General features: G+C 41.8%; 1 protein-coding gene across 3 annotated transcripts in view; it reads left to right on the top strand.

Annotated features, from left to right (window-relative positions):
* Positions 1 to 20479, top strand: part of card14 (caspase recruitment domain family, member 14) — an 86280-nt gene that overhangs the window by 49000 nt on the left and 16801 nt on the right. For 2 of the 3 annotated variants that reach the window (XM_068004102.1, XM_068004101.1), the window contains 9 exons: positions 204 to 374; positions 866 to 985; positions 3096 to 3221; positions 4979 to 5131; positions 6333 to 6452; positions 7827 to 7957; positions 8696 to 8784; positions 15351 to 15429; positions 19446 to 19635. In XM_068004102.1, coding sequence (XP_067860203.1) covers positions 204 to 374; positions 866 to 985; positions 3096 to 3221; positions 4979 to 5131; positions 6333 to 6452; positions 7827 to 7957; positions 8696 to 8784; positions 15351 to 15429; positions 19446 to 19635 — 1179 coding nt within the window. The remainder of the gene's footprint in view (positions 1 to 203; positions 375 to 865; positions 986 to 3095; positions 3222 to 4978; positions 5132 to 6332; positions 6453 to 7826; positions 7958 to 8695; positions 8785 to 15350; positions 15430 to 19445; positions 19636 to 20479) is intronic. The other variant, XM_068004103.1, reaches the window with a different exon arrangement.

Raw genomic sequence — 20479 nt, 5'->3', positions numbered from 1 at the left:
AAAGAAACTCTATAAGTGTTCATACTGTATCATTAGGAGATCCTCATACAATATTTAGCTGGAAAGGAAGAGCTAAACCTAGTCAAAAATAGAAGGTGAGCTACCTTTAAGACCTAGATATTCTATATTTTTAAGTCTTACCAGTGATCTTGTTGATGGACTAAAAATAGTTTCATGGTGACCCTGCTTGACTTACTTTAAAGGTGGACAATCTCATAATGGAGAATAAGAAACTAAAAGTGGAATTTGATGTTGAGCGAAAAATGTCCTCTAAGCTGCGAGAAGCATTCAAGCCTAAGCAAGATGAACTTTTATATTTAAAAGAAGAAATTGATAAACTGAGATTCAGGATTCAAGAATTGCAAATGAACCCAGTAAGTACACTGCATTGTGTGTATGTATGTATCTATCCAGCATTGTCTTTCTCTCAAGCTCTCCCTCACAATTTGAACTTTTCTAGCTTTCAAATTACCTCACTCTTATCATCTTTCATTTTCCTGCCAATCAGAATATAATGGGTTGCTTTGTGATAACTGAGAGCTTAGATTACCAGTATTTAGGTCAAGCAGGGGATATGAAAGCACTTAAGGAAGAAGAAAGAAAGAATTTGCATTTATATAGCACCTTTCACGACCTCAGAATGTCCCAATGTGTTTCACAGCCGTTGAAGTACTTTTGAAGTGTAATTACTGTTGTAACATAGTGTCCACTGTTGTAATGTCCACTGCCATCTTTGATATTACTAAAGAAGGTTGCCTTTCAGAAGGAAGATCACTATGTAAGAAATGTTTGTCATAAACTTTTAATTAATGCTTTTTACATAAATATGGTGAAGATGTTTGTTCAATTTAATTTTTTTAAACAGGTGACAATAGATATCTTGGAACAGGACCGTGTAGAAGCTTTGGAGGACAGGCAGGATCTGATGAAAGAAATGAACTCACTGCGGTTGGAGCTAGATCAGACGGAACGTCTGAGGAGCGAGGTAAGCAGCCTAACTTAGAAGTTATGTCAGCCATGATCTTATCAAATGGCACAGCAGGCTCGAGGGACTGAATGGCCTACTCCTGTTCCTATATTCCTATGTTCCTACTAACATTAGGCTTTGCAGATGGGTTTGAAGGAGACATTACAAAATTGGAAAACAGCATAAAGTAAAGAACACCTCCAATATTTCATCACCCTAACTAGTCCTTTCTCGTTGGAGGCCAATCTAAATGCCTATTTTGAGACCATAAATGAAACACATAGGCCTCGATTTTAACCCCCTCCCCCAGCGAGAATGGGAGGGGTTAAGATCAGGCTGAGTCCAGTTACTGGCCTCAGGCCGAACCTTTTCCACCCTGCGACAACTTATCCTCATTGGCTTTAAAGTTGGCCGAGGATTCTGCTGCAGGCAAGCGAGGGCCTAATTTAAATTTAAAAGTCATGGCCCAATGATGTCATCGGCATTGCAATGCGATTTTAACTTCTGGATTAGGGCGGCCTGCACGAGGCCCACGCCGACAGCCGAACCACGGCAGGAGGCGCCAACTGGCCAGAAGAGGCCAAGATAAGTTTAAAAAGATTACTTTTCTGTGGAATCCTTGTGGGCCAGGAGGAGAAGGAGCGCTCCCCTCAGGCCCCACAAGGAGTCCTTGGGCCTCCCCAGCCCCGACCTTGCCTCTCCCTCATCAGTCGCCAAAGCCCTTGCTCAGTGCTAACTTTACACCGAGGACCGTTCCCTTGCATCGCCGGCATCCTAAGGATCCCACCCAATTTCCCACTCCCGTCCGCCGGCCCTGACGTCAGTCCTGCCAGTTCCAGGAGGGGAGACTATCCTGGATTATTTAAACAAGGCCCAGGAGTTAAAATAGCCCGGGCCTTACACTGAGACCCCACGGGGGTTTCCCGCACACCCACCCTTCCTGAATGTGTTGCCCCAGTTAAAATCAAAGCCATAGAATTTGACTGCATAAGCTGCAAACTACTACTGGGACTTTGGAGAGATCGAAACCTACAGCTTTGGTGTCATGATCCATTCATAGTAGAGCCTACACAATCATACCCTGTTACTTGATTGGTAGCTTTTCTTGCCTCCAGATATATTTGGCTCACAACTTCTGGAACAAATTCAAAAATTATGTATCTGTCAGCAGAATGAAAACTTAACATTTAAAAACAAATGGAAAGTTTATACTGTCACCAGCAACAAAGGCTGAACACATCAAAGTGTGAGAGTAAATGTCAGATCTGAGAAGAAAAAAAATTGATCGGTTCAAAAAAATTCAAAGTCAAAAGTTCAGTAAGAGCCAGTGTTTCTAACTAAACAGGAGGGGTGGCTGATAAAAGGGAAAAAAACTGCAACTGCTGAAAATCAAATAAAAACAGAAATGCAGGAAGTACACAGCAGATCCATCAGCATCTGAAAACCGGAAAGACAGGTTAACCCTTTGGGTGCCGATGAAGGGTTAACATGCCTTCTCTCTTTTCACTTGCTGACACTGCCACCATTTTCCATTTTTATTTCAGGGTGAAGAATTGCTATGTAATGTAGGACTATAAATTAGTTCATGAAGATTTCCTCTGGTCAATATTTCTAACAAAATTGAAAACAAAATCTTTATGAAGCATGAAGAAATCTTCATAAGCACATTTATATTGTTGCTACTTATGGTGACCAAAGCAATTCCTTCTCCCAGATTTGAAAATTGAGCCAGTTTTCACTGCATATTGGATCAGAAAATGGGACCAGGGTTATTACATGATTAGAAATCCAATTTCAGATCAGACGCAAAGATACTAAACAGTGACAAAACCAAAATGCAGTAAGGGAACTGGTTAGTTTATACAAACTAACAACAACTTGCATTTATATAGCACCTTTTTAACATAGTAAAATGTCGAAGATGCCTCCCAGAGGTGTAAGCTTTCACTATGTATATTTAATTGCTGCCCACAGCATGACCATTTTCAACAGGATTTAATATAGAACTAATCCACTTATGTTTTGCCAATCTGATACTCTTAAATTTCATCTGATCTTGATTCCTCCAGACCCAACCACTATCTTTCCCTTCTATCTGAACTTATTTTACTTTCTTCCATCCTGCCAGTACCTGGATGAAAAGGAGAATATGCTGATGGAATGTGCCACTCTGAAGATTGACTGTGATATGTACAAAGATAAAATTAGCTCACTCCAGACACAAGTCTTAGAACTACAAAAGGAACGTGATGAGGTAAATAAAATATAACTTTACCTTCCCGTTACTGAAGATGGTAACCTCTGTAGCAGTACTGGTGTCAGCAGCCCCTCGGTACCTCACCCAAATGGCCATACTTCAAATATGAGGCTCATCAGGGAGTATTAACAAGTTATTCACCATTGGGGTAATCATGGCCAAATGTAATCCTGTCTTCACTCATGCACTTCCAGCAAGAATCTGTGGAAGGTGCTGGGAGCAAGAACTCTGGCACCTATTATTTTTTCCCATTCCCTGGGATAGTAAATCTATTTTTAACATTCCCACTGCTGTCCTAGCTGAGATCACTTAACGGCACAGACCAGGGATAATCGTGGGATCTTCCTGGTCTTTATGGCTCAGTACCACACGATGTGGTGCATTTGAGCTTTAAAGAAGCCTGAATTAATGACCTTTAAGGGGATCTTTATTTCATTGTACTGGGCTGTCTTTATATAATATAAAAAATTATGTACAAGATCTTTTTTTCATTACACTTCAACCTTCTTGAGCACCTACTGGTGACAGATGGAAGATAATTGTACTGTCTAAAGAAGGAACCATTTGATTAATTAGGCAAATAGTATAAAGCATTGTTTAGATACTCACTACTGGAACAATTAACAATAGGGTAGGTCAAAAATAGTGTGGCTGGTGCATACTCAGACAGTTAGTGTTGGAGCAGGCAAGATGAGCAAATGTGGTAAATGTAGTTAATGTAAATATTGGGCAGTCACTGGTGGAGTAGGTAACACAAAGGAATGATACAGATGATATAGTTAGACTATGTATTCAGGAAGTTACTGCTTATTATTATTGATGTTGCTGCTGGTGCAGTGGTACTGCTTGAGCTGCTGTGAAAAGCGGGTGACATTTATAAAGACAATTTTGCCGAAGGCATCTCTGTGCTCTAACTGAGAAGAATTCAGAAACTGGGAACCAAGATCAATCAAACGTTTCCAATTGAAAGCACTTACAAAACAATATATTTTATTTCAGTAATTCATTTCCATTCCCCTGCATTAACTTTCTCACACAGTTGGAAACGACTAGTGGTTTAGGAAAGGATTTCAGTTGATGGTACTAAAATTATTTAAACGTGAACATTTTCTATATATTATTGAACATAGAAATGCATAGAAGTTACAACATGGAAACACGCCATTTGGCCCAACCAGTCCTTGTCGGCATCTACCCTCCACACAAGCAAGTAGTCCTAATCACATTTACACACCCTGTTCCCAGATCCCTTTATCCCCTTCTCCTTCATCCATTATTTTTTTTTTGCAGAAAAAGATTGCCTCGACTAGTGAATGACCATGGATTACATATTCCTACTGCGACAGTGTAACAATTTTAAACATAAAACATTAAAATTCCATTATTATGCTGTTGCATTCAGTAGATTGAAGTGGAGTAATTGTTTTTAGGTTGTCTTTCCATCTAATTTTTCATTTTAGATATTCTGTATAAAATAATGCCCTTATATTTATATGATTGGTGCATTACTAAAAGTACCATTTGGCCTTTTGTTATTGAAACCTCAGGCTCTGGGACTACAGGAAGGTTCATTATTGCAGCAATGCAGTGCATCCGTGAGCAATATCACAGTGTGTGAAAAATATGATATAACAATACATCTCCTTGAATAGTCCCTAATTTGAAACAACCATAAACATCCATGGCAGTGTCAGGCTAATGATGAGAGCAATGTTGCAATGTGTAGTAAAGACTTTTTTTTTCTTTTTCTGCAGGCATATGGGGCCAGGGATGAGGCCCAATTGCAAATTGGCAAAATGATCATAGACAAGGATTTATGTCGTCAGCAAGTTATTGAACTGCAGGACACGTGTTGTGATCTGAATAAAGAAATGCTGCAGTTAAGATCAAATGGGGACAGGCAGGAGGTAGAGCTATTTTTCGGTCATTGTCCAAAAACAACAGGCTGGGATTTTTATTGTCACCCAAAGCAAGGTGGACAAAGACCACATCTGATGTCTAAAACAACACGACCTTCTTAAAAAATATAAGGACTGATTTTCCAGACTCGTGTCCCCATGGAATACACAGTTACTCGGGCACGAAGGCCAGGAAAAAGGGGTGGAGAGCCGGGCAACCACTCCTTTCATGTTGCCCTGGGATTTCCAGGGCTTTGCAGAGGGTATAGAGCCTAGTCTGCAGTTGCAATAGGTGCAGTATCATTGGAGCCATTTAAGTGAGTTTGTGCTTTCAGTTGCGATTACTGACTGGGCACTTCAGCACATTGGCACCGTGGCCTACCCCCAAGCCCTTGCCAACCGAAGGCTCCAAAGGGGTCCCAGAGCGGGCCAACGACTTGAAGGCATGCCTTTTCTTTGGTTTTCAACCAAACAAATGTCCAGATCATTTGTTTTTAGGCATTGGTTGAGGGATAAATGTTGGCCAGCACACTGGGCGAACTCCCCTGCTCTTCTTGGAATAGTGCCATGGGATCTTTTACCATCACCTGAGTGAGCAGACAGGGCCTCAGTGTGACATCTCATCCTAAAGATGGCACCGCCAGCTGTGCAGCATTCCCTCAGTACTTCAGGCGTCAGCCTGGATTATGTGCTCAAGTCTCTGGGGTGGGACTTAAACCCACGACCTTCTGACTGAAGCGAGAGTGCTACCACTGAGCCAAGGCTGACACCTAAAATAGAAGGTCGCTTATATGGGAATGCACAAATGTCTCTTTGCAGCTGGCAACATTTGTCCTCCACATTATCTTCATGCTGCTAATTTATTCTACCCACTGAGGCCCTCCTTCTTTGAGGCCTCGAAGACGAGGCCTCTTTGTAAGGAATAGTTGCGCAGCATGCAGCAAACAACTATGATCTTCCATTCCCTAGCAGGACAATATAGCAGGGTGTCCCCAGGTTGATCCAGGCACCTGAAGCATGCCTTCAACATACCGATCTGTACTCAATTATTATTGTGGAGCTTGAATAAACCTCATTATAAACTTGTGGTTTCAGTCAAGTTTGCTATTTACTTTATTGTAGGCTTGAAAAATCCAGATAATATTATTATGGAAAAGAAGAACATATGGGTTAAATTTGCTTCAATTTTCCTCTCTTTATTGCCTGACAGAAAAAGACCACAGATAATGTAACCCCACAACGTGAAAAACCTAAACTGAAGCGTCTGCAAGCAGTGAATCTCAGGACCTTCAGCTGTGAGAGTGATGACAGCAGCAGCAGCCAGAGTGATGTATGGGAGCAATCTTTTCGCATAGTGTACACTTAGAACATCTATACAAAGAGAGTGCCAAGAACAGTGATGTGCTGCATCTCCATTCCCAGGAGGGCTGCGCACTTCCTTGGAAATTATTTGCATCTACAGTGAAAATGAGTCAGACTGAGGTTGAATTTAAACAGAATTTGCACCCAAACATCCTTTTAACAAAAAAAATGGGGAAAATGCCTATGTTTTTCCCCATAATAGAATAACCCACTAATGAAATTGTGGGAATTCTGAGAATGCTATTTTGTTGGTGGGTCATCTATTACAGAGAAAAATGTGATTTCCCTTGTTTTTTTTCTTAAGAGGCATTTCAAAATATTGTTGCATGCAACAGGTCGGTTTCGTTATATTTGATTCTTGTACAAAATTTGATTCAGATATATACATATATATAATTTATAGCTTACCCAATGGTTGTCTGTAAATACATCATGTGATATGCTACTGAATCATACAGATAATGAAGGGCCATGATTCAATTCTTGCTCTGTGATGAGTTAGTTGATCTCAGCCAGGCCAGTCCTGGAGGGCTACAACTGGCCTCAACATTCATGAGTTAGGGGGTGGGTGGGGGTGCAGTGCAGGGAATCAACTTGGGCTCCTGCTCCTATTTGCTATCAGATGTCTTGGAGCTAGATAGTGTAAATATGTGAGCATCACATTGGGGTCATGGTGTGCAGAGGTTACACCATGACAATATAGGACAGGCTCGATGGATGGACCAGCTGGTCATTTCCTGTCCTTCGATTTCATATGTTTGTATTACCTGCATATCTTATTTCTTGCCTTTTAAATTATTTCCAAGCTGCGCCAGAGTGAAACTTTTGAACCTTTTGTTCCTTGTTTTTCTTCTTTTGCGCAATTTTAGTTCAAAACCTTTGTTTGAAGTTTGAAACCCTATAAGAGTCTATGAGGAAGGTTAAAGTCTACATGAGGTCAATATGTAAAACTCCCACAGCTCATAGGAAAATAGGAACAGGAGTTGGTCATTCAGCCCCTCAAGCCTGTTCCACCATTCAGTTAGGTCATGGCTGATCTGTACCTCAACTCCATTTACCCGCCCTTGACCCATATCTCTGATAACCTTACCTAACAAAAATCTGTTGATCTCAGTCTTGAAAATTTCAATTGACTCATCATCCACACCTTTTTGAGAGGGGAGAGTTCCAGATTTCCACTACCCTTTGTGTAAAAATTTTCCTCCTGATTTCTCTGCTGAATGGCCTAGGTCTAATTTTAAGATTATTTCCCCTCATTCTGGATTCCCAATGTTTTATTATGTGTGTCCCTACAGCTGTGTATTTCACTACTTTCTCTGATGCACCAGTTTTTCATTTATAGTTTTATACAAATCTAAAGAAAACTGAAAGCTGTGAATCACTGAGCAGTGTCAGTTCTTCCTTCGTTGAGCCACCCAGCAAGGAATCTATCTACAGACGTCGAACTGAAGATGCCATGGAAGAATCATTCAGGTGAGAGACCGTACACACACACACACACACACACACACACACACACACCCTTTCTATATGTCAAAAATCATTACCACTGTGTTTTAAACAACTTTCATTCTATAAACCTATGTTCCGCCATCATCTGCCATGGTTGGATGATTTATTTTTATTCATTCTCGGGATGTGGGTGTCGCTGGCTGGCTGGCATCCCTAGTTGCCCTGAGAAAGTGGTGGAGGACCTTCTCCCTGAGCTGCTGCAGTCTGCAGTTTGATACAGCTGAGTGACTTGGTGGGCCACTTCAGAGGGCAGTTAAGAGTTAACTGGAGTCACAGAGGCCAGACCAGGTAAGAACACCGTTTTCCTTCCCTAAAGGACATTAGTGGACCAATTGGGTTTTTACCACAATCTGACAACTTCATCATTTTTAATGGTGAAAATGGTGTTGAGTAAGCTGATCTCAGAACAAGGGGTACTATGGTTAGCCTCAATACTCCTCAGTTGGAGACGAAACAGTCAGCTAGGGTTTCTATTTCTTATTCCTACCCATGTCAGTTGTGATGCTTTGTCAATAGCCTACCAGCACTCAGGCTCAAACATGAAGAATGGCCACTTGCGTAAAGTACCAGAGGTTAACTGCTGCCGTGAAACGCTACTCCTACAAGGAATCAACGTCTTCAGCAGAGAAAAGGCAAAAAACTGGGGGGAAAAGCCTTCTATAGTTGGGTAACTTTTCTGTTCTGTTTGTGTTTTTACAGCAACAGACATTATGTTGATGACGATGCTTTCACTTCAGTAGATGATTGCACTGATACTGACAGTTGCAATGAAAACATTCCTGATGTCAGTGAGTTTTCATTTTCTCATTCATGATCTGGGTATAACACAAACGTATGACAGAAATCTCGGCAACCTGGTAATAAGCAATAATTTAATGAGCCATGGTATTTATCACAATATAGACTGGCAGCTTCAAAGACTATTCATTTCTAGCACATGTACAATGTCACTCATTACAGCCACAGATTAGAGTTTCCAGCCTATGTTAACTGAAGGCTCATGGTAATATTACCTCCAAGCTGTGGATTTGTAAAAAGTCTTCAGAACAAGTTCCAGGAGAGGGATTGTACCACGATGAGCCCGATCATAACAATAACTTGCATATATATAGTGCATTTAACATTGTAAAACGTCCCAGAAACACATCCATATCTTCCTCTTTCCCAACATGGAAGACTTTGCATTGCAATGGGCAGTCTGATGAATTTCATCAAAATTAGGCCGACATGATCAAGAGACTCAAACACATGACCTAGTGTGCACAGCCACTTAAATTACTGAGCCACCTACAACATCTTCCTAAATTGTGGACAGGATATTGATTGGAAGATGAGACCAGAGATAAAGTGCATTTATGGAGACGGTCTTATTTCTGTTCAATTCCTCCTTAAAAATATTTTTTTCTTCCTTTTGTTCACCAAATGCTAGGCTGCATGTAATACCATTTTCCATCCTGCTATGCTTACTGTAGGGCACTGTACCTGTGAGAATTGGATTCAACATTCTAATTTTTTTTTTAAATGTCTTCATTTCACATTTTCTTGGTCTCACTGGGCTACAAGGCATTCCCCAGCTGAGAGAGCAGTTAGACAACCTTCTCCTAAGTTGCTACCTATATTACTGTAAAATAGGTTAATTTCACAAAAAAATGTTGGTGCTATATTTGCACCATAGTATGCCAGTGAGCGAAGCAGAGTAAGTGTTAACTGTAAGACAGGCTGTTAACTACCCCTCCATGTTCAGGGACCAGTACTGGCACCACATATGTTGCTGATTAAAATGAAAATGTGGGTTAGGCTTGGAAACATTGTTGCAGGTTGGAAAAGGTAAGATTGTATTTTGCAGGGAACCAGGATTTACATGCTTTTTTTTTGCACAATTAAGTCCTGAAATTCCCACATAATATTTCATATGGGAAAGTTACCCGTTTTACAATGCTGCATCTTGAGCTGGCACATAGGAGGCTCTCCGGAGCAGTCAGAGTGACTCGCCCTTTCCATTTCTATTGCTCGCTCCATTTGGAGAACCACCTGCTCATCAGTTTGTGCCACACATGTCTCCCACCTGATGGCATGGCGGAGATCTTGGGCCTATCATCACAAAAATGAAGGAGGCCATTCAGCCCAACGAGTTCATCCTTCCATAGAAACCGAAGGTTCCTGACATCTCAGCATCTAACTGCCTCTTAAAGAATGATATGATGCAATATGTCCTTGGGATGTCTTAAAGTACTTCACATCCAATTAATTACTTTTGAAGTGTAGTCACTGTTGTTATGTAAGCGAACATGGCAGCCTTTTTGTGCATAACAAGAAGCCACAAAAAGCTAATGACATAAATGAAGGAAGAGGGAAGGGGTTGATGGAGAAAGGTTGGCTCGGACTCCGGAAAAACTTTCTGCTCTTCTCCGAATAATACTAAGAGATCTTTTATGTCCACTCAACAGGCAAACAGAGCCTTGGTTTAACAACTCAGCCGAGAAATTTGATCACGCAAGTCCAATATGGTGGGCGGTGTGTGTGCGCTCATTCCATGCCGGATGTGTGTCACCCGCCATATTGCATTGGGCTTCACTATAGGTGTCCAGGGCATGCACCGGAAGAATTAAAAATGCTCATAATAATATTTCAATAAGAATTCTATGCTTGTTGTAGTACCCTTCTGTTAAAATGGCCTGCCCCTGTGCTTAACTTGCCACGTGATAAACTCATGGTGCCAACATACAGCAAGGACATTTCAGGAGTGCTATTTACAGGGCTCATCCACTCCATACAGGTCAGTTACTGGTTTGTCCTTTTAGGCTGCTGGTTAACTTCTAAGTGGTTTTTTTTGGCTATTATCGATCTTCAACAACCAATTTGTGACTTTTGGCAACAACTTTTTTTTCTGTGCTTGGCTTCAAAACAGCTTTATTGTAGTCATGAGTGGTCTGGTAGATCTACATTTGGGGCTAGAAGATGAGGAGGAGCAGCGAAGAAGACAGGAGAAAGCAGGATCAGCTGGAAGGAGGAGGAGGCCCTGCACTGGGGATCATATCCACAACGGGTCTTCGGGGAACATTTCTCCTATGTTAACTTCACTGAGTAGCAATGTACCAGACACCTTCACTTCAACAAGGAGGCTGCCACCGAGCTATGTCACCTGCTGCAGCTGCAACTGGAGCCTCGCACCAGGGCATGGAGAGCACTGCCTGTGGCTGTCAAGGTCATCATGGCCCTTAACTTTTCTACCACGGGGTCATTCCAGGCTACATCAATGACATCTACTAGCTTGCTGTTCAACGTTCTATCAAGGAGGTCACCGAGGCCCTCTGGGAGGAACAGCTACATTACTTTCTCAATGGACAAAGTGAAGCAAGATAGAAGAGCACTAGGCTTTGCCAACATTGCAGGTTTCCCCAGGATCCAAAGTGCCATAGACTGAACCCATGTTGACTTGCCTGTTCCCCATCACCATCCTGGTATCTTTCTGAAAAGCTTGTTTGCGACTACAAGCAGCGCATCATGCAGGTCTGTGCCTGATTTCCCAACAGCAGTCGTGATTTGTTCATCCTGCACCAGTCCTTTGTGCTGCCTTTATTCCAACCAGGTCTTCAGGTCAGAGATTGGCTACATGTCAAGAAGGCCCAAACGCCTTCAGACATGGCACATGACTTCTGTCAGGGACCTGGGCACAGCTGCAGAACTGGCTTACAACGAGAGCCACACCACCATCAGAAACGTCATCCAGCAGACTGTCGGTGTGCTCATGCAATGTTTCCACTGCCTGGAAGGAGTTTGCAATATAGCCCTGAGTGGGTATCCAGTTTTGCGGTTGTCTGCTGCATGCTGCTTAACTATCATGAGGCAGCAATAAGTGGAGCAGGAACAGGAACAGGAGGAGCAGCATAAAGAGGAGGAAGAACAGAAGCAGCAATGACCAGCAGTACCCCTAGCTGCCAAAGCCCTGAGAGAGCAGCTCATCCAAGAATGCTTCACATGAACAATCAATCCCATCCCTAATACACCAATTGTTCCGCAGTCCTCATCACCACCATCTAAACTACCAACATCCGACTGCCTTCCTTAACTCTAGCCTTATAGGTCTTGCCCTCATTTCACTATAAATATAAACAGCAACACCAAATCCAGAACAAAAAAAATTATCCAACAACTCAATTCCATCTGTGCCTAATATTTAACAGAAATAATTAAGAATCACCCTTGTGCAATCCCATAGTGCCTGTCTTTTGTGCTCGTTTACCTATCCTGGTGCTTTAATGACGTCCATCCCCAGTGGCTACAGCTTGGAAGGTGGAAGGCTGCTGATCTATTGAGGGCACTTCAGATGGCCGTGTCGGGTGACCTCGAGCAGCTCTGGGCCTTGAGGGCATAGCTGCAGACTGCAGCATCTCACTATGGGTCGGGGCAGTCTGGCGCAACTGGCTGTGCGGCACTAACAAGGGCACTGGTGGAGTGGGTAGTGGGGGAAACAGGCATTCTGTCATTGTGAGAGAGGACAGCAGGTGCCTCTCCCTTAGAGCCAAAGTCACTCTCCTGGGACTGGGCCTCAGCATTCATACGGCTCTGCGTGAGAATAGCAAGAGTGATGTGATGCTCTGGAAGTCCCTGTCAACACTGGCCCCCAAAGCCAAGATGGCAGCTGTCTGGACCTCCATGGCAGTAGTGTAAGCTGCTATGGAAGCTGTCAGCAGAGGCACCACTGTCGTGTTCATGGAGCTGATCATTCACTTCATGTTGAACAGAACGCTCTCCATGCTCCAAGCAAAGTCCTGACACAAGATGGAGCTGGACTCCTCCATGCTTTGAGCCATTGCCTACAAGCTTGCTGGCAGGTTGCTCAGTGCACCTAACATTTCCCGGTGTATGCCCATCAGTCTTCCTTGGTAGCCTGGGCTCTCAAAGTCTGTATCTGAATCCTCTGCAGCAGAGCTAGTATAGGATCTCGCCCTCCGGCAAGCTGGCACCTGTGGTGTCCTATCCCTCTGCCCTAACTCCTGCATACTTGTGGCCAGTGATTCACCAAGTGAAGAGCCGTCCTCTCGCCTAGCCTCTAAATTACATGTGGTGGCGGTCTCTGAGCTGGTGGTTGCTAGGGTCAGATCAAGTGACATTGAAGCTTCAGGAATGCTGGCATCCTCTTCCTAAAGTGTCACAGGAGTGTCGACATTTACAACACTTGAAATGAAAGAGGGACAAGGGTTTAGCTTTTAATGTGAAGGGAAAGCAGAGAGCGATGAATGGCTGCTGAAAGCAACTTCAGTTTGTCAAGGAGTCTGTAGGGTGAGATAGAAGTAAGAAGGATAAAAGAGGATAATGTGTGAAGAAACCCTGCATGATGTCTCCTCCAGCATTGCCATCCACCACGGCCATGGCTCTTCCCCTGCCAGTGATGGTCAGCACGTTTTCTTCCACAGGAGAGAGAATGTGCAGGCGGGCTCGGCCTCCTCCGGTCACTGCTTCCTGCTGCATGTCGTGCGCGACCTTATCCTGCAAGAAAGAAGGGAGTGTGTTAGTGACATCCTTCTGAGGTTTTTAGAGAATGTGCCTGTCGTGATTGAATAGCTTGTATGTTGTATACAACAGGAAGTGAGGGTTACAATAGTGATGAGAGGAGGAAGCACAGAGAGTGTGAGTAGTAGAAGGAGGTGGAGTGAAATTTTGTGCAGTGATTGTAGGAGAGTGAAGTGGAGGAGGGGAGTATTTTAAGTAGTGAGGCTGGAGGTGGTGGATATGTGTGCAGAGAGTAAGTGAACTGAGAGTTAAGATTCTTACCTTGACAACTCTGGTGAGGTCATGAACTTTTTCCTGCATTGCAGCCATGTCCTGGGAGCTAAGCTCCTGGCATTAACCTCCTTTGCAACTTCTTCCCCTTGGGACCACGTGAACAGGCGAGTGTAGTGCACAACACCCCCCTCTGCACCCACTTTCGGGCATGTCCAAATTTCTAGGCCCTCACCTTGAATGATTCCAGAATTTTTTGCTTCCACTATCCTATCTGGAAGCCTATTTCAGATATTGTTACTAGTTGCATGATGGTGCTTCCTGATATCTGTCCTGAACTTGACCTTTACTATTTTATGACTGTTCCCTTGTCTTGCAGTCAAGATTTAACTTTAAAAAAAAGTTCTGAATTTAACTTTTCTATTTTGTTTACTGTATAATCTACCTTTTTTTTAAGGTCCCGTCTGATTCAGCACCTTTCCGTAATGTTTATTCATTGGTGCTAATTCTTGAGTCCACTATTACTCCCAAATCTCTTTCAGGTAGCTCAACAATATCCATTAAGTGGGTTCTGCATTCTTTCTCTCATCTTGCACTTACCCACATTGAATTTCATGTACCATTGTTCTGTCCACTTGCAAATTTTCTCCAGCACCTTTTGTAGTTCCTTGGTTCCCTCACCAGACTCATCTGCACCTCCCCACCCCCGTCCGCCCACCCCGTTCCCATGTAATAAGAGTGACTGCTCTTCAAAGTAATTCATTGTAATATGAAGCACTTTGGGATGTTTGAGAGATATGATAAGGTGCTATATAAATACAAAACTCTTCCTTTCCTTCTTTCTTTCATCATCTGTGAATTCTACCAAATTGCATTTTGGTTCTGAATCGATTTTGGCAGATTAGGTACAGTATGGGCCCTAGTATCAATTGCTCAGGTAGTCCACTCAGTACATCTCACCACCCTGATAGCTCCCTAATTAGTTCCTCTCCCTAGCTTCCTTTCTTTCAGCCAATTCCTAATCGATATTCAGGTTTTACCTTAAGCCTGTGTAGCAGTTTTTCGAGTGGAAACTTATTTTAAAAAATCATTTGAGGAGCCGTGAGCACAAACCCACATCCTTTCATGTTGCAATGCTTCTCTGCATTATCACCGCATTGCCCATATGGTGATGTATATTTAAGAGTTCCAGATAACTTGTGTAATCTGTGGGTGTGAGGTGAAGCGCCTATGGCAGGAACTCCAGTTTCAAAGATATTTTCTGGCCATGCTTTGCAACATCTAAGCTGACAATTTCAATGAATAACAACAACTAATAGTGATTATATCAGAGTAGTGTGGGGAATGCATCTTCAAAGTCAGTAATATTAGTGCCAGTTGTAATGCAATAGTCTGATCAAAAGTTGCAAAGAAAGCATTCACTATATTGGGTCTATATACTTTGTTACAAATCAACTTAAAGCTAAAGAAACTATGGACATTCAAATTGGTAAAGGCTAAGATACTTTTTAAGTTTGCAATTCAACTTCTACATTAGAGAAACTGGGCTGAGACTGTAAGTACAATGTAGCATTAGAATAAATGTAGCATTAGAGTAAATCATATCTAAATTGTGTCAAATTCATTTCAGTACCATTCAAAAAGCCTGAGTCATCCCCTCAAAGGTCACTATCTATGACTGGAGCCACTCCACCATCTGAACAAGACTGGTAAACAATACATTCTTCTTTATTTAAGTAGAATCAACGTATTTTTCAAATTTCTTCTTGTGTATCGCTGAAGAGAGGCAAAAAAAGTGCTTGGAAGCGAAACAGATTTTGCTTTGACAGAGTAATAGTGGTAAGCACTCAATAAGTATAGGTCTCATAACCCCCCTGCCCACAAAACCCCAATCTATCCCTTTCATTCCTTAGATAAAATGCTTTAACCCCCAATCTCGGAGGAATATTTTGCACCGTCTCTTCGTCCTTACAGCTATTTATCTAAGGTGATATAGTTGTATCATATATGGTTTTGTACAATGGACTTGTCTAGAGTCTGCCCAAACTTATTTATTCCAAGACCATCAACAATCATATCATCCTCTGTGTAAGGCCTGTGTTCTAACGTGATCCATTATTCAGTCCTCTAGATCAAGTCTGTAATGGCACCTATGTCAAATCTGTAGTGAATCCCATGGCAATAAATGTTATCCCATATACTTGTGGAATAACATTGTTACTGGTAGTATGCCAGCTTGTCTGAGTTGACAACATTCTTATCTTTGAGTTAGAAGGTTGTGGGTCCGAGTGTCCATCCAGGACTTGAGCACACAATCTAGCCTGACACTTCAGGACACTATTGAGGACATTCTGCATTGTCAGAGGTGCTGTCATCTGAGTGAACTGTTAAACCAAGGTCCAGCCCACTTGTTCCTGTGGTTCTGATGGATGTTAAAGATCCCAATGGCACTATTCAGAAAAAGAAGGGAGTTAGAATCATAGAATGGTTACAGCACGGAAGGAGGCCATTCGACCCATTAAGTCTGTCCCGTCTCTCTGCAAGAGCAATCTAGCTAGTCCCACTCCCCAGCCCTGCAATTTTTTTCCTTTCAAGTACTCATCCAATTCCCTTTTGAAAGCCACAATTGGATCTATCTCCACAACCCCCTCTGGCAGTGCATTCACGATCATAAGCACTCACTGCTTAAAGTTTTTCCTCATGTCGTCTTTAGTTCTTTTGCCAATCACTTTAAATCTCTGTCCTCTGGTTCTTGACCCTTCTGCCAATGGGAACAGTTTCTCTCTATCTACTTTGTTTAGACCCTTCATGATTTTGAATATCTCTATCAAATCTCCACTCAACCTTCTCTGCTCTAAGGAGAACAACCCCAGCTTCTCTAGTCTTTCCACATAACTGAAGTCCCTCATCCTTGGAATCATTCTAGTAAATCTCTTCTGCACCCTCTCTAAGGCCTTCACATCCTTCCTAAAGTGCAGTGCCCAGAACTGGACACGATACTCTAGGTGTGGCCGAACCAGTGTTTTATAAAGGTTCATCATAACCTCCTTGTTTTTGTACTCTATGCCTCTATTTATAAAGCCAAGGATCCCTTTTGCTTTCTTAACCGCTTTCTCAACCTGCCCTGTCACCTTCAACAACCTGTGCACATATACTCCCAGGTCTCTCTGTTCCTGCACCCCCTTTAGAATTGTACCCTTTAGTTTATATTGCCTCTCGTTGTTCCTCCTACCAAAATGTATCACTTCACACTTTTCTGCGTTAAATTTCATCTGCCACGTGTATGCCCATTCCATCAGCCTGTCTATGTCCTCTTGAAGTCTTATCACTATCCTCCTCACTATTTACTACACTTCCAAATTTTGTGTCATCTGCAAATTGTGAAATTGTGCCCTGTACACCCTATTCCAAGTCATTAATGTATATCAAGAAAAGCAATGGTCCTAGTACCGACCCCGGGGAACATTATTGTACATCTCCCCCCCCCAGTCCGTAAAACAACCGTTCACCACTACTCTATTTCCTGTTACTTAGCCAATTTTGTATCCATGCTGCCACTGCCCCTTTTGTTCCATGGGTTTCAACTTTGATGATAAGCCTATTATGCGGCACTTTATCAAACACCTTTTGGAAGTCTATAAACACATCAACCATATTGCCTTCATCGAGCCTCTCTGTTACCTCATCAAAAAACTCAATCAAGTTAATCAAACACGATTTGCCTTTAACAAATCTGTGCTGGCTTTCCTTAATTAATCCACACTTGTCCAAGTGACTGTTAATTTTGTCCTGGATTATCATTTCTAAAAGTTTCCCCACTACCGAGGTTAAACTGACTGGCCTGTGGTTGCTGGGTTTATCCTTACACCTTTTTTTGAACAAGGGTGTAACATTTGCATTTCCCCAGTCCTCTGGCACCACCCCCATATCTAAGGATGATTGGAAGATTATGGCCAGTACCTCCGCATTTTACACCTTTACTTCCCTCAGCAACCTAGGATGCATCTTATCTGGATCGGGTAACTTATCTACTTGAAATACAGCTAGCCTTTCTAGTACCTCCTCTTTATCAATTTTTAGCCCGTCCAGTATCTCAACTACCTCCTCTTTTACTGTGACTTTGGCAGCATCTCCTTCCTTGGTAAAGACAGATGCAAAGTATTGATGTAGTACCTCAGCCATGCCCTCTGCCTCCAATCATAGATCTCCTTTTTGGTCCCTAATCGGTCCCACCCCTCCTCTTACTACCTCTTATTACCGGTTTCCTGTTTACATGCCTATGGAAGACTTTTGGATTCCAGTTCTCCCAGTTTCTGAACCAACATTCCTTCTTCAACCAACACCTCCAAAAACAGATTAAGTGTTATTCATGCTGCTTGTGCGATATTGCTGGTTCAAATGTTTACCTACATAACAACACTTCAAAATAACTCATTGGAAGGGAAGTTTTTTAGATCATTGCTAAGAGATGTGATAAGACACTATATAAATGCAATCATTTTTCTTTTCTTTATGTATTTTGCAATTTAAAAATGGATCACTTCAGATTAGTTTAGAGCCTTTATATATTTTTGTAGTCAATTTTGTAAATTATTTTTGGCCCTTTTTTTTTACCCCACTTGCTATTCACCATTCGATTCTGAGACAAAGGCCAGGTGACCTGCTCCCAGATCAGTGTTGCAGTTACCACTATGCTTTCACTGTACTTTTGTCATCCTTTCTGTGAGAAAGCAACTTAGCTAAATTTTTACTTTGTGCTTTCTCTCAAAAACTTGCTGAGAACAAGCACCAAGTTCAGCAAGTCTGTGTGTGAATGGCAGTTGTAACCTATCAAGGTATTTGTGTGTGATATCTGGCAAAACCAAAATAAATATTCATAACACTTCTGGGTGCACATAAGTGAGTGGAGATGAAAAAAACTTTTTTTCTCATAAGGACTTAACAAATTTATGGCTCTTAAGTATAAAGCGCTGCCCAGTATAACAACAATCACTGCACTTCAAAGTATTTCACTATGTGTGAAACTGTTTGAAATGTTTCTGAGATGTAATGAGGCATTTGTTTTCTTTCTATTTAAGGGAGATAGTCCAACATGTTAAATTAGTTAATGAGATAACATGCTGTAATGTGAACTATAATGTCAAAACGGAGAAAAACAGGACTTGCTAGTAATGGATGTCTCCTAGATTCTCTATCTATTTAAAGCCTTGTTTGGTCACATAATTTGAATTTTCAAATTAAACCATGCTTCATAGATCATATCTTCAGCAAGTATTATGTTGTGCCTCTCCAATAAAAAAAAAATTTGTAACCCCTTCCTGCCAATTGAGTGAGAAGTTGGAGGAGGGAGAATGCAAAATGGAAAGGAGATCAACAGGAACATCTCCAAATATAGGGATGTCTTGGTCAGTCATTACTCTAACCATGTTGTCCAGTTTTTACAAAAACAATCTCAGGTGTTGCCTAGTTACATAGTTGACTTCATCTGGTACCATAACATCTCACATGATGTAAGTAATTTTGGTTTCCTTAGAAGAGGCCTTACCCTCATTGTGAGAAACTGAAAATATCTGACAACAGTACTGTTTATATACTTGTTTATATTTTTGGGGTTTTATTTGATCATGCAATGTAAGTGAAGAGGCAATTAATGGAACAGATACAGAAACTTCAAACTCGAATCAAACCTGATTCCTAAATTCCTTGTGATTTTTTTTTGCCATAGGCCCTTCCCACCAGGACCTCCGCAAATGAAGTTAATGAGTAGAATATCTTTATTTGAATTCAATGGAGACTGCATCCTGGATCAGCTTGAAATCATTGGCGGGAATGCGACTGGAATATTCATTCACAAAATCAAACCCGCATCTCCAGCGAATAACAGCGGCCTTACTTCAGGGTTTCAGATCATGATGGTAGGGTTTCAGACATGCTGCAAAAAATTTGGTCTGGTTTCTTTGTTACTGAAACAAAATGAAAACTTGGAGGAGCAGGGTTACACAGAGGACAAATCAATAATGAGGGAGACTTACAATGCTTCTTTCACAGTTGTGAAAGATCAAATAATTCACAAGTGTCATCCTTATGATAGTTTAACAAACTGGGCATGCCGCGAGATGCCCCGTTCCAGCAAATTCTGGGCTAATGTGATGCACAAGGTATCACAATTGGATTGGACCAGAGGGTCATTTCCTGTCCATCATTGTTCATATATTTGTATGTCTTTCAGAAAAGTCAAAGAAAGACATAGAACTTAGAACTCAAAAAAGGGTGTAAGGTTTGTACTCGTCAACCAGCACAGATGTTGGCGTGAGTCATTGGCCTGCCCTCTTAGCTGTGCAGCTGAAAGGGATCTACATATAGGGGTAAAAATAAATAAAGAAGAAAATAATTAATCCTATGGTTGGTGAAATTGACCAACATACCCACAGACTGAAAAAAAGGGAAGTGGTGGCATTGTGTACATTTTTCTGATTTCTCATGATCATTAAAATTAAATATAATTTTTGTTAATGACATATGAAGTCAAACATTTTTATTGTGAACGCTATACAGAATATTGATTTCATTTAAACTGTTTTAGGCATTCTGATAGATCAGAAGTACATTTTTGGGGGTAGAAATTTATCAGCGCCCGGTTTTGGGCGTGAAGGCAGCGATGTGGCCGCAATGCGCTCTGCAAACTGGGAGACCTGAAGCCAGCCAGAAATTGGGCCTCGGGGCTTTATCTAACTAATGTGGGTGAGCAACCGGAGCCTG

This window comes from Heptranchias perlo, chromosome 23 (assembly GCF_035084215.1).
Source record: "Heptranchias perlo isolate sHepPer1 chromosome 23, sHepPer1.hap1, whole genome shotgun sequence".
NCBI lineage: Eukaryota > Metazoa > Chordata > Chondrichthyes > Hexanchiformes > Hexanchidae > Heptranchias > Heptranchias perlo.
Note: the sequence above shows the minus strand (reverse complement) of the source record. Positions and strands in the feature narration are given on the sequence as shown.